At 35.5% G+C, this 15,340-nt stretch overlaps 1 protein-coding gene across 11 annotated transcripts in view; it reads left to right on the top strand.

Annotated features, from left to right (window-relative positions):
• The window catches only part of C9orf72 (C9orf72-SMCR8 complex subunit), a 27,279-nt gene extending 11,939 nt beyond the window's left edge, over positions 1-15,340 (top strand). For all 11 annotated transcript variants that reach the window (XM_042912151.1, XM_042912148.1, XM_042912144.1 and 8 more), the window contains 8 exons: positions 673-768; positions 1,479-1,543; positions 3,696-3,768; positions 5,502-5,618; positions 8,139-8,374; positions 12,052-12,109; positions 13,223-13,332; positions 13,455-15,340. In XM_042912151.1, the coding sequence (XP_042768085.1) occupies positions 673-768; positions 1,479-1,543; positions 3,696-3,768; positions 5,502-5,618; positions 8,139-8,374; positions 12,052-12,109; positions 13,223-13,332; positions 13,455-13,641 (942 nt within the window). In that variant the 3' untranslated portion in view covers positions 13,642-15,340. The remainder of the gene's footprint in view (positions 1-672; positions 769-1,478; positions 1,544-3,695; positions 3,769-5,501; positions 5,619-8,138; positions 8,375-12,051; positions 12,110-13,222; positions 13,333-13,454) is intronic.

Here is a 15,340-nt window from a genome sequence, read left to right as displayed (position 1 = left end):
TTTTAGAAATGCTTTGAAATAGTAGACATGTTTGGGGTTGTGTTCTAACAAGCTATCGAGTGTTTCTATCAAAGGGTGTCATTCTTGGTTTCGGTTCTTAATATTTTATTGTCCTGTTGGTCCTATACAGGTTTTCCCCGCTATCCAAAAGTAGAGTCTTCCTATAGAACATTTCATACACTGAAATGGCCGTAAAGTGAGGAAGCAATTACCATTAATTTACATGGAAAAGTTCTTGAGCATTCCCAGACCCAAAACATAACCCGTCTTACACATCTCAGATACCTTAGAACACACCCTGCTAAGGAATGCACAAAATAAATCGAGACAGATGCTCACCACCGTCCAAAGCTAAGGCAGCTTGATGCTGAGATGCCTAGGGTAGTTCCTGGGGAAGGAGCTTGGCAGGGCCTCTCCTGCGCTCAGGGTATGTGCTGCCTCTTAGAGGGGTTCATTGCAAAACAGGTGCTCAACCCCTTTTAGCTTTTTACCTTTTTTTTTGGTGAAAGCAAAAATCTTCTTTGGATTCCTTTTGGTTACTGAAAACAGGTACTAATGTAGGTCTTTGATAAAAGCAAAGTGGTGTAACTCGAACTTTGGAAAAGCAGGGGATACCTTCATTGTGTAATTTTTTTTTTTTTTTTTCCGCTTCATTTTGCTTTTTTTGTACAGGGTCAGAGTATTATTCCAATGCTTACTGGTGAAGTAATTCCTGTAATGGAGCTGCTTTCATCCATGAAATCACACAGTGTTCCTGAAGAAATAGATGTAAGCCATGACTTGTATTATTAAATAAGAACAATGGTACCACCTCTTATCAATTCCCTTGAGTTCTATTACTATTATGTATATTAGTAGCATTCTAATTTTACTAGTGTGCATTTTTTGTCATACATGCTATTCCTATGAAGTGTTAACCACTTTAATAACACACACATAAAATACTAAGTTTTATGGCCAAAAAGAGGCTTTTTTGGTCAGTGACAGTTGTGACAGAATTACACCTATTTAGTTTAGAAGTAGGAGAATTCCAGACCTTAAAGAAGCAGTCAGTATTTAATGCAGTACTTTTGGTAAAAAAGCAGTGTACAAGTCAGTGGTGATAAACACAAGTTTACTTATATTCCATAATCTAGTTTCTTAATCACATGTTGACATTTTGAATCACACGGTAAGAGTGCGTAGAGAAATCTTTAGGAAACTTTTCTGGTTTCTTTCTGACTGTGTCATTAAGATTCGTCTCCTGATTCTGACAGCAAAGAATAGGAAGTTGTTCTCATAAAAATTGTTGTTTAACCTGCCTGACAAGTTTTCACATTTGTTCTCCTGAAAGTTTATAGAAGCGCAGAGATGGCTTTATTGGGATTCTTGATGCTTAGAAATGAGGGCAATGTTTTCATTTGAACTGAGACTTGAGAGTGTTATTTCACTGCCGTATTATAACCAGAATAACTTCTTTTTTTTGTGGTACATTTTAGATAGCTGATACAGTTCTCAATGATGATGACATTGGTGACAGTTGTCATGAAGGCTTCCTTCTCAAGTAAGAATTTTGTTTCCTTCATAAAAGGTGGATAAAGGACATAGAAATCTTATGCTCACCAATGACATGATTTGGAAGGAAGAAAGTAATAGAATAGCTACCCAAACTATTCTAGGAACATTGGTTCATATTTGAACTATTACTTAGCTTTGTGTTATTTTTTCATTTGTTACATGTCTGTGATATATTTGATGTTACTCTTTTTAATACTGAAAGAAGCCGAGTTTCCATAGTGCCCAGACAGAAAATCTTGTTGGTTCTGGTTTCTTGTTTTACTTCTCATTAAATCTGAAACTAAGAACAAAAGGGGTTCTTAGACCCATTTCTAATGTTGGTGGGGTTCCTCACACCAACAAACAATGCTTTAGATACCAAGTGGGTCCTACGATTTAATTCATTTCTGGCACTTTCTGCCTAGAGATAATGTCAGATTCCCCAGATTAAGGGTTCAATCCCACAAGACTGTGTCCCACCTACCCTCCAGACACTAGTCACAAGCCCAAGTTTTCACGTGTGCTTCTGACTGGCTAGATATTAGAGATCCCAACCACCCATCCGTGGACTTCAGACATCAGTGACAAGTCCAGGATGTTACCTGTTCTTCTCACCAACTGGCTATAAATCCTATGACTCTCTCCTTGTGTTCCATTAATTTACTGGAGCAGCTCACAGAACTCAGAGAAACATTTTATTTACTGGATTACTGGTTTATTGTAAAGAATAGAATCTAACATACAGATGAACATCTATATGGAAGAGATGCATAGGATAAGGTTTGGGGAAAGGGTGAAGAGCTTCCATAGCATCTCTGAGCACACATCTTTCCCCAGATCTCCACGTGTTCACCAACCCAGAAGCTCTCCAAATCCCTTCCTTTTGGGTTTTCATGGAGGCTTCGTTACATAGGCATGGTTGATCAAATCATTGGCCGTTGGTGATAACTTCCATCCCCTCTCCCCTACCCAGAAGTCAGCGGGAGGGACTGAAAGTTCTAATCTTTAGTGGTTGGCTCCATTGGCAATCAGCCCCCATCCTTAGATGTTTTCCAAAAGTCGCTCCATTAACATAACAAAAGGCATCTTTATCTTTTCCTGCACTTAGGAAATTCTAAGTGTTATGGGAGCTGTGAGCCAGGAAATGTGGATAAAAAACAAATACGTATTTCTTAAAATCACAGTATCACAGAACCCTTACAAATTGAATTGCATTGTGGATGCATTTAAGTTGTTTAGGCCTAGAAAAGAAAATTATTTGTTATTTTTACTTATCCTTTCCATCTTATAGTAGATTTTAGTACTTAAGAGTGTGGGCTCTAAAACCAGACTTCCTGGGTTATTGCTGTGTGTAAACTGGGGCAAGATACCTGAAGCCTCTGTGCCCCCATCTCCTCATCTGTAAAATGGGAATAATAGTAGTACCTACTTAATAGGATTGTTGTAAGAATTGAGTGAGATAAATCATACCAAGCCCTTAAAACAGCACCCGGAACGTATAAGCACGCAAGAGCTAATGGCTAACATTTTCTACTTCTGTCTCTTCTAAGGAAAATGTTAATGACTGTTAATGACAGTAATATCAGCCAACATTTATCCCTCTCCTAAGTGCGCTCTCTGCACTTAGAATCTCATCTTCTACCTCAGTGATTCTTTATGATTGCAGATTATCGTGAAGTTTTATTTTGTTTTTGATGAGAAGTGACAGGATAAAGTATTTGCTTTTATGTCCGTAGTCTTTTCCTTTAGGTTCATGATGGAAACTCAGAGGTGTGAGTGTTTTGAACCCGGAAGCTTTACATAGTATGAATCAGAAGGACTTTAGTCCCCCTTCCACTCACTGTCAGCCGTTCATATCCTTGTTTTTAATCCCATTTGACTTTAAGTAAATCACTTAACCTCTCAACACCTCAGTTTCTTTCATTATAAAATGGTGATATTTTACTAACTGGGTTTTAAGTTCAAATGGGAGGATCTGTGTGAAAGGCCTGTGGAAAAAAGGTAAAGTACCGTGGAAATAAAAGGTGGCATTTTACTTACAGTTTGTCATTCATCATGTAAAGCTAGTCTGTTACTTGAAGTTCGCATGCCCTTTTTTTGTTTAGTTTGTGGAATTGCTTTACAGCCAATGTTTTTCGTCTTTTTTCTCCACCTTGCAGTGCCATTAGCTCACACCTGCAGACCTGTGGCTGTTCAGTCGTAGTAGGTAGCAGTGCAGAGAAAGTAAATAAGGTAATTTATCTTATAATCCAACACATAATCTCACTTCTTAATACTGCTAACATATCATGGATTGTGATTTAAAAGTTAGGTTGTAGTCAAGCAAAATTACTGTGACACCCTGTGCAGAAGTAAGTCGAAGTAAACTGCTTAAATAGGAAATATTTATCAGTTTCATTTTGATAATTCATTAATAATATTCATAAATATGATACAGTTCTCAGTATTGTATAAATGGTTTTGAGAATTTCATTAAAATAAGGTATTTTTTAAAAAATTTGTCTTCTATTTTCTGATGTCACTTAATAAGTATGAAGATAACCATGTACTTGTGATACTAATTCCAAAGAAATGTTATCTAATTATTCATTTTGATTTCTTACATTATTTTCCTCCTAAATCTGTTTCTTTTAGGGACCTATCGCTGTTCAGTGGTCAGTGGAAATTATGTTTTACTCAGTAACGTCTGTGACCACTTCCTTCAGTGCTCTATGAGTTACTAAAGAATTAATGAAGTTAACTTACTTTTCCAAACGTTAGGCACTAAACTAAGGGATTTTGTACTTTACTTCACTGACTGTTAACTAGAAAGAGAGAAATTGCACATATCTATCAGTTTAAGCAAACCTGACTTCTCTTTTTATGTTTTATATAGGAAATATGTTAGCAATAATTATTTCCTTGACAAATAATATTTGTAATTTTTTTCTCACGTTACCTACCCTGTATGCTTGCATGACCCTTAATTTACCAAAATTATATTTTTCCATACATCCATTTGTGAAAGGTTAATGCATCTCTGTTGTTATGCTGGTCTAGTGATTTATTATTACATCTGTTACCCCAAGAAGGTAACTTTCCCTCTGTGTCACCCAGAGCCTTCAGGGTCACAGAAGGACTTCCCAGTAGCTTTCTGGAAGGAGAGAGGCTCTGTGGTTGGGGCCCTGTGTATTTTAAAACATTTTTTCCATTCCACATCCTCTTCTGACATGATCACTTCTCTTTTATCTTTTTAATTTGAGAAAAGGGATGCCATCACTCTATATTGAAAGCTAGTACTTTAATCTAAAAACTCTGAATATAGTCTGAATTCCAACATACTTACATGGCTTTTTACTTTTCCTAATAGAGCTATAGATCAAATCCTGTTAGAATCCTAGATTTCTAAACCCCAACCAAAGTTTTGCTTATTTTAAATCAAATTTGATAGAATTAATTCTCATTCTGTTGAAGGATTTGGACACTCCTGATATTCATTATAATGAGATTTCATATGTCGAACTGTTCAACCGAAGCCATAATTCTGCCTAATTCAACTGCATTTAGTTTTCTTATCCAAAATTGTTTATTTTCATTTGAAAAATACTTGCTGCTGGGTGGAGGTAGAATTAATAATTATATTAAGTCATTAGTTCTTACTGAAATATAAAAGTTCCATGGTCAAAGAGTTGGATAAAGTATGCATATTATATCAACACCTGGAAAGTCAATATGTATTCCAATGCTAAAGGTTTTGAGATACCATACATTTACCACCATTTGCCAAACTTACTTGACCACAGGATTCCTATTTTAGGCAACAACTGTTATGTCCCATGGACTACTCCAGGTGACTAAGGAAAACTTTTTTCTTAGGATGTATTTTATCGACAGTAATGGTTGAAGTTTCTTTTCAGATTTCTTTCATAAGCAGACCAGTGGCCTTTTAATTTCCTATTTTAATGCTAAAATATTTTCTCTTACAGATAGTGAGAACATTATGCCTTTTTCTGACTCCAGCAGAGAGAAAATGTTCCAGATTATGTGAAGCAGAATCATCATTTAAATACGAGTCAGGGCTCTTTGTACAAGGCCTGCTAAAGGTATAGTTTCTATTTGTCACATGTGAAAGCAATTTTTTAAAATCATTTTTGACATTCTGTATAAATACACTGTGAATATTAGCATGTGGTGCATCTCATGTTTGTATGCCAAGGAGCTGACTGTTATGCACAAGTCTGAGCACAGAGTATATATCTTACAGATTTATAATTAGTATGAGTGAAACAGCTTAGAGTATCTTTTTGTGTGTGTGTCTGTTTGGTTTCCTATAGCTGCCTGTCTGGCTCCAGGATTATTTGTTTTTTAATATGTGGTTGTATCTGGGGTGCCTGGGTGGCTCAGTCGGATAAGCATCTGACTTCAGCTCAGGTCCTGTTCTCGTGGTTCCTGCATTCGAGCCCCATGCGTCGGGCTCTGTGCTGACAGCTCAGAGCCTGGAGTCTGCTTCGGATTCTGTGTCTCTCTCTCTCTCTGCTCCTTCCCCGCTTGCACTCTGTCTCTCTCTCAAAAATAAATAAAACATTTAAAAAAATATATGTGGTTGAATCAGATTGCACATCTAAAATAGTTACTTTTTTTTCTGAAAAGGATTTGAATTTTTGTGTTAGCATTTTTTATGTACTGTATTCATTTATTGAAAAAAAATTTGAAGCTGCTTCCTGTCTTCAAAATTGTGTATAGGATTTGAACAATGCATATATATTTTCACATGTAGGTAATTTTAAATTATTTTACATTTTTCTTTTATTTATTTTCTTTTTCTTTTTAATTCCAGTATGGTTAACATACAGCTTTATATTTGTTTCAGGTGTATAATACAGTGTTCCAGTAATTCTGTACATTCAGTGTTCATCGTGATAGGTGTACTCTTAATCCCCATCACCTGTTTTACCCATCCTCCCATCCCCTTCTAATAACCATAAGTTTGTTCTCTATAGTTTTTGTTCATTTGTTTTGTTTCTTAAATTCTTAGACGGGTGAAATCATATGGTACTTGTCTTTCTCTGACTGCTTGAATCTGCTTTTCAAGGAGCAAGGCAGATAAATGTAAATTAGAAATTGTTTTCAATAATTACAGGGAAGACAGTTTATTCATTTTACTGAAATTATCATTGATGTTTCAATTACAGTCAAAAGATGGGAGAAGGTAGATTTCCTAATGGTTATGTGATTCTCATAGCGAATGCTTTCTTGAGGATCTATGCATAGCAAAATGAAACAAAACATATTAAAAGTTGTGGCAAATAAAAATTATATTCAGCTTTTGCATTTTTAACAGTGTGCATGCTTTGAGCTCAGAATAATACAGAAACTACTTAAGGGATGTAACTATTTCCAATTTGAATTTTACAAGTCTGAAAATTAGAACTTCTTTTTATCAAAGGCATGATAAGGTACTTAGTACTTTTATTTTCTTAGTACCCTCTCATTTAGTTATGTAATTTTATCCCTAAAAGGGACCTATACCAGATGCATAGAGGAAAACTTGAAACTATAATCTAATGAAAAATATTTGTTAAGAGTTTTCCATATAAGTATAAATTGTTAAGCCTTTCAGAAATATTTTAACATTCTTTGTCAAGAGCCTTAAAGATGTTCAAAAATTGGGGTGCCTGGATGGCTTAGTCAGTTGAGTGTCTGACTCTTGATTTCAGCTCAGATCATGATCTGAGGGTTGTGGGATTAAGCCCTGCATCCAGTTCCACACTGAGCATGGATCCTGCTTAAGATTCTGTCTCTGTCTCTGTCTCTCTCCCCCTTCCTCTCCCCCCTCCCCCACTCAAGTGCATGCATGTGTGCAGGCACTCTCCCTCTCTCTTGGTCTCTAAAATAAAAAATAAAAATGTTCAAAGACTTAGCTTACTATCTATATTTCTGGAAATCTTAGGGAAGCAGTTGTATAAGAAGAAAGATTTACTTGTGAAAGTGTTTATTATAGCATTATAAGAGTGAAAAATTGAAAGTAGCCTCTATATTGTATTCATAACATATACCAGTGTTTCATACACAGATATTTGTTACATGGCAGTTGACTACCCAACTGACAATACTTGGAAAGAAGTACATTTTTTTACTTACAAAAATTGTATATTCATTGAGATTTAAAAGAACATTAGGAATAATCAAGAACAAAATAAAAAGTTACCCATACTCATAATCCAATGTATAACCACCGTTAATATTTGGCATCTATCTTTCTGGTCTTTTTTTCTTCTGTATGTATCTTTTACATAGTTCCCTGTCCCTATCCCTGCATATTTTAACCTCCTTTTTCCATAATATGTTGTGAATATCTTTCTGTATCAACACAAATTGATAGCTTCAGTTGTTCTGCAAATTCATTTTTAGTAGCTAAATAATAAGCCATTTTTTGTTTAATCAGTTCTCGTTTTGGATGCTTACTTGTTTTCTAGTGTTCACTGTTTCAGCCAGTGCTTTAGTGCACACATCACTAAAACTTCGTATACGATGGATTTGTTAAAGCCAGTTTTTCGGGTTAAAAAATAATTCTTCGTGTCTTTTGACATATAAGACAATGAATTTTCTTTTCATTATGACAGGATTCAACCGGAAGCTTTGTGCTCCCGTTCCGGCAAGTCATGTACGCTCCCTATCCCACCACACACATAGATGTGGACGTCAACACTGTCAAGCAGATGCCACCATGTCACGAGCATATTTACAATCAGCGCAGATACATGAGATCTGAGCTGACAGCATTCTGGAGAGCCACTTCAGAAGAAGACATGGCTCAGGATACAATCATCTATACAGACGAAAGCTTCACTCCTGATTTGTACGTAATAATGTTATTGTTAAACAGTATTGTGCAGTTGTATCTTTTATGAGTAAAATCAAGTGTGTATTTGAAAGGAATGAACTATTACTAAGAGAATTATGCTTGAAGAAAAATTTGGTTAGTCATACCTTTTTTCTTAAATGTCTGTTTTTCTTAATGTAATTATGTTTTGCATAGAGAGATTAGATTAGTCCTTAAAAGTAAATATTTAAGGGGCACCTGGGTGGCTCAGTGGATTAAGCGTCCAACTTCGGCTCAGGTCATGATCTGTGCTGACAGCTCCGAGCCTGGAGCCTGCTTCAGATTCTGTGCCTCCCTCTCTCTCTGCCCCTCCCCCTCTCATAGTCTGTCTCTCTCAAAAATAAACAAAAAAAAATTTTTTTAAGTAACTATTTAAGTATTTATTTAACAAATATATATTGAGGCCCTAGGCACCGTAATAGGTGCTAAGGCTGGTAGTGACCAACTGGGGGCACCTTTGTGGCTCAGTCAGTTAAGCGTCCGATTCTTGATTTTGGCTCAGGTCATGATCTCACAGTTCATGGGATTGAGCCCTGTTGCATTATGCACTGACAGCACAGAGCCTGCTTGGGATTCTCTCTCTCTGCTTCATCCTGCTCACACTCTCTCTTTCTCTCTCAAAATAAATATTTAAAAAAAATAGTGACCAACCAGATAGCCCCAACCCTTGGCATTGCTTATTAGTCTAGTGTATAAGACTCATTAGAAGGCATTTTAACTTAACTAAAGAAGTAATTCTAAGTCTTTTTTTCTTGATATGTGAATATAAAATACAGTAGAACTACAAAAATACATTTACAGAGCATTCTTTTATTTGCATTTCACATTGTGTTACTCATTTTTTACTAAAAATAAAAAGTGTGATCACTAAATAAAAAAAGAGGAAAAGTAGTGATAAAATGTTGAAAGTGGACCTAATGAGAGGAGAAAAAATTATAAATTTGTATTATAAACCCCAAGAAAATACTTAAGTTCTACATCAGGAAAAGAAATGGAGTATAGTATAACGGTTCTCTTTAATCAGTGTAAAGTACCTGGCATATATAATGTGCTCAATATGTTAACTGTGATAATCCAGTTCTGAGTGTACAAAGCAGCAGTAAAATTGGAGCATGCAACTCTATCCTGTGTTTCTAAGAAAGATTTTGAGCTGAGACAGGGGACATGTGGAGCACCAGTAGTCACACAGAAGATGGTGACCAAAGCAGAGAAAAGGAGCACCCATGTCCAAGGGATCCCCAGCCTCACGTGTCTCTAAAAGATGGCATCATTAGGACCCATCTTTTCTCAGCTGTGCGTGCACTGATCTTGTTGGTTCCTTAGAAAGTTTTAAGAGAATTGGTTTAGAAAATGAATTGGTCAAGGGGCACGTGGGTGACTCCATCCGTCAAGCGTCCGACTTTTGGTTTTGACCCAGGTCATGATCTCACGGTTTGTGAGATGGAACCCGCATCCGGCTCTGCACTGACAGCACAGAGCCTGCTTGGGATTCTCTCTCTCCCTCCCTTCAGGCCTCTCTTCAGCAGGCCCCAGCCCTGCTCATTCACTCTGTCTCTTCCAAAATAAATAAAATAAACTTTCAAAAGAAAAAAGAAGGAAAATGAATTGGTCAAAATCGGAATTCCAGGTGATGACTATGTTTTCAAGTATTGGTAATTTTGGTACATGTGTAGTAATTCTCAAAATTAATCTGTGCTTTCAAGCATTTTCTTCTTAACTAAAGTGTTTAGTATTTTTTCTGTTTTGTTTTTTTGGGGGTTTTTTTGTTGTTTTTTTTTTTTTGTTACTTCAGATATCCTTTTTGGGGAATTTAGTGAACTTTAGGATGGATTTACCACCTATATTTTTATTTTTATTTTTTTAGAGAAAGTGTATATATGCTTTTAACATTTCTTACTCATTTTAGCCAGTTATATTTGAATGCTTCACTGATTTGACAGATGTTGATTAGCCATCTAGTCTTATTTTTGTTGGTGATAAAATAAAAAACCATAATGTCATGAATTTTTAAAATTTGTTTACAACTCTAAGTAAATTTTCTGAGCATCAAATGGGCCCAAAATGATATTTTCTACCATTAGATTGTGTATTAACTTTTATATGTTACAGATACTGTATTTTTTAGTTTTCTTTAAATAATATTATTTAATTTTAAGATATTTTTAATTTTAATTCTTTTTTTTTAATTTTTATTTTTTTAACGTTTATTTACTTTTTTGAGACAGGCTCCGAGCTGTCAGCACAAGCCCAACGCGGGTCTTGAACTCAGACCGTGAGATCATGACCTGAGCCGAAGTTGGATGCTCAACCGACTGAGCCACCCAGGCGCCCCTATTAAAAATAGTTACACTCTAGGGGCGCCTGGGTGGCGCAGTTGGTTAAGCGTCTGACTTCAGCTCAGGTCACGATCTCACAGATCTCGTGGTCCGTGAGTTCGAGCCCCGCGTCAGGCTCTGGGCTGATGGCTCAGAGCCTGGAGCCTGCTTCCGATTCTGTGTCTCCTTCTCTCTCTGCCCCTCCCCCCTTCATGCTCTGTCTCTCTCTGTCTCAAAAATAAATAAAAAAAACGTTAAAAAAAAAAAATAAAAATAGTTACACTCTTAAAAATAGTTACACTCACTGCCACTACGTGAAAAATCAGTCACTAGAAATATTCTTTTTTAACACTTGCTTCATCTGATTTACTTATTACTGAGACAGTCAGTGAAACAGTATATTCAGAACACTAGACTTACATAATTTAGCCTTATTCTCTCTCCAAAGCCAGAAAAGGGGTACTGTTACTACCAAATTGGACACCAGTTGGACAGCCAGTAATGACGAAATGCTGATTTTTTTTTTTTCCTTCTGAATTTCCTTCTTCTGTAATTTGGTATACCCATCTCCTTAACTAGGAAATTTTAGGTACTTTCCTATTTATTTATGCATACACACCTCTTTGCCAGTCTTGTCAGTTCAATGATGATCCCTACTATTTTCAGTTAAAAATTGCTTACTTTATGGTATGTTAGATATACACTATCTCAAGTGTGCACATTATCTCAAGTGTGAGTTAACGTCTTAGTTTCTTACTCCGATCATTACCAAGTAGCTTATACTTTCCTAAGTAATTGGTTCTTGTTACTTGCCTGATGATAGGTTTGTTGATGCAACTCAGTGGTCAAGATGTTCATTAATCCCATTTGAATGTTTCTTAGTGTTCACCCTTTTACCTTTTTCTTCCTGAACAGCTTATTACAAGTTATTATAAGGTTAACCTTTTATTTTATTTTGGGTTTTGATGGTAGTAATATGTGTTTATTTTTGTTGCTTTTATTTTTTTGACATGGCAGGAATTGGTATTTATTAATTCTCTGAGGCTCTCAAAGGTGAGGGTACAAAAATAGATTGATAGGTACTTACATGCCCTTGGGACTGCTTATATCTTTAAGAGAAAAATAATTACATACTGTCTTGACAAACTCCAGTAATATACAAGTGTATCCTTGCGTTAAAATGAATATGTATTTTATATCTCCAAATATATACATCTAATTTTTATAAATATGTTTATATGTAATATTCCATTTCTAAGAATTAATTTGACTGGAGTGAGGGATTTGGGAAAGTAGCGTTGTACAGACATTTCAACATTTGGACTGTTTTCTTTGTAGGAATATTTTTCAAGATGTCTTACACAGAGACACTCTAGTAAAAGCCTTCCTGGATCAGGTAAATGTTAAACCTAAGATTGTCAAAATGAATAGTATGACATATTATCTTTTTTAATATATACTACATTGCCTGTGCGCATGCGCTCTCTCGCGCTCTCTCTCTCTCTCTCTCTCTATATATATATATCATCATAGAATTAAGTTACTATCTTTTCGTAGTGTCTCATGTTTTTCCAAAGTGTCTACATGATTTTTCTTTTGAATTGTTAATGGCCATGGGCTGTATATTAACAATTAAAGATGCAGTATTCCCCAGTTAAAATAATAAATGTTTTAATTCCAACCACTAACATATAACTCCAGGTGTTTTCTTTTGGGGAGGGGAAAATGGTTTTTATTTGCCTTAATTGGGCCAAAATATCTTTAAAACTTGTATACTTCTACTGAAATAATAACATCTTTATTGTCTTATTCTTTTCAAAAATAATCTGCTTAATTAACATTTTAAGAAAATTATAGATTACATGGGACTTATTTCCTAATATAACAGAGCTGTGTCATAATATCATTCTGGGGATCAGGCCAGGAACAGGGTCATAGAAGTAGCTTTGAAATAATGAGGTCCTTAAGTTAACTCAAAATTTTGGAACCAGATCTGTGTGGTCTGTGACATATTGCAAAGTTCAGAGATAATTCACAATCATGCAATGAATTCCATGCTTCTCAAGCTGAATAAAATCATTCTATCATTACACATGTACCCTCAACACCCCAAGAGTAGAGAGAGAGAAGAAGACCTCAAAACCCTAGCCTATAAGCGTGGCTCAACTTCTGAGAGCTTGGATTTTATTTGGAGATGTGGGCAGAAAAAGTTAAGTACACATCAGGATGCACATTACATCATGGTTCTTAATAAAGTAAATAGGGATATATATTTGAGGTAGAATGCAAAATTAGAGTCCATTTTCAAAGATAAAATAGAAAACTTCAGAAAAACATGATCACCTCTAAATTCAGTACTTCCTGTCTGTTAGGGGCATCAGTAGGAATGGTTGTGGAGAGCTGCTCTAATGTGTGTTAGCTGCCAGACGTTGTCAACACTGTGATAGAAATATGCTGTATAAGAAGATTTGGAGCAAATTATTTATTAAAATGTTTGATTTTCCTGTAGGTCTTTCATTTGAAGCCTGGTTTATCTCTCAGGAGTACTTTCCTGGCACAGTTTCTACTCGTCCTTCACAGAAAAGCCTTGACGCTAATAAAGTATATAGAAGATGATACGTAAGTAAAGCTATATGGAATAAAAACCTTTGTGCATTGTGCTTTGTTTTGTTCCTTTTGGACGTTTTCTATATATTTTTATGTATTTATATGTAAAAAGGTTTTTTCTTCATTATTTATAGGCAGAAGGGGAAAAAGCCCTTTAAGTCTCTTCGGAACCTGAAGATAGACCTTGATTTAACAGCAGAGGGCGACCTTAACATAATAATGGCTCTAGCTGAGAAAATTAAACCAGGCCTCCACTCATTTATCTTTGGAAGACCTTTCTATACTAGTGTACAAGAACGAGATGTTCTAATGACTTTTTAAATGTGTAACTTATTAAATATATTTTGTCACCATGATGATTGCTGCTGAAGTAGCTCAGTGGTGTAGGAAACATCATTCCCTTGGGTCATGTCCCAGACTCCTACTTGGCAATGCAGTTAAAGTTAGTTACACTACACTTGTCACAAGTCTGTCAAGGGATGTCCGGTGCATTGTTACAATGGATGCATCTTTTCCTAGGTGTGCTGTCTTGAGATACAGACTTATGTTTACAGTTAGAGTAAATGTTCCTGCTATCTTTTAAAGATACAATAATAAGATATGAACTTGACCACAACTACTGTTTTTGAAATTTACAATTCATGGTTTACATGTATCAAAGTGAAATCTGAGTTACTTTTCACAGATATAATACTAGTTGACTTTTCATCTCTTGGTATTCCTTGGTATGTAAGATTACTGTAATACTTTTATAATCAGCTGAAAATTAGAGCATCTGAATCATTTCAGTTCCACAAAAGGAACTTAGTTGGAACATAGGTTAAGTATTAGAAAGAATGTATTGATCAAGCAGATGTTTAATTCAAATTAATTATTAGATCCTCCTTTGTAGACTGGGCAGTCCTTAGGGTTCAGTCTGTGTAGAAATATCACGCAGTATGTATAGTCCGGATTATGGCAAACCAGTCAGGGTATTTGTGTGTGTGTGTGTGTGTGTGTGTGTGTGTGTGTGTGTGTGTTGAGCTCTGTCAAAGACAATAGAGGAAATTGGATTTTATGTTTTAGTAGTTATTGCAAACTATTTAAATTAATTTTTATTATTTTTGAGCCAAATTGAAATGTGTACCTCCTGTGCCTTTTTTTTTCTTGGAAAATATAATTACTTGGAAGAAGTTCAGATTACACTAGTCAGTCATTTTTATCTTGTTTTCCTCCTGCGTAGTCTTACCCTCATTTGGCAGTTGTAACTCCAAGATTATGAAATGCAATGGAGAATATACTAACTAGTAAGATCCTTTTACAGGAACAGAGAACAATATCTTGTCCTTTTCCTTCTCAAATTTCTGCCCTTACTTTTGAGGTTATTGCCAGGTCTATTTGCCTCTGCATCACGTGAGGAAAACAGGAGAAACTTTATTGATGTGCTGTTTTACTAGGTGCTACTTTGGCGGAACTAAGTGGTCAATTTCTTTTGTTTCCTTAATGTCTTTGGACCATTGTGCTAGCTGTAAACTGATTAATATAATTCTTTGCTAGAACCGTTTTGACATAATAGTATATACAAGCATAAAAATTATTTTTATTTAAAACTGTGGAAGTTACACAAAAGGGAAAAGTATTTATAAGAAAGGGATAAAAGTGACAGAGCCCCTCTGCCATTGCTCACCAAATGGAACCAAAACTAACATGTTATGTTCTGAAAGGTCCTAATTACCTTTCACATCACTAATAAGAAGAGTGTAGACATCTTGATTTTTAGACACAAACCGAATGAGATGACTGGTGCTCTGTGGTGCACTCATGAAAGAATTTACAGATACCACCTTATTGTACCCCTTACTCAGTGCTTCTTATGTGATTGATTATTAAAGAGTGCTGACTGATTATTTTCTTTTGCTGGTTTATTGTACTGTTACATGGAATGCAAGTTGTACAGTGAACTAAGTTATTAAAGCATGTGTAAACATTGTTATATATCTTTTCTCCTAGGTGGAGAATTTTGAATAAACTGTCTTTGAAA

The sequence above is a fragment of the Panthera leo genome, chromosome D4, assembly GCF_018350215.1.
Source record: "Panthera leo isolate Ple1 chromosome D4, P.leo_Ple1_pat1.1, whole genome shotgun sequence".
NCBI classification, from domain to species: domain Eukaryota; kingdom Metazoa; phylum Chordata; class Mammalia; order Carnivora; family Felidae; genus Panthera; species Panthera leo.
Note: the sequence above shows the minus strand (reverse complement) of the source record. Positions and strands in the feature narration are given on the sequence as shown.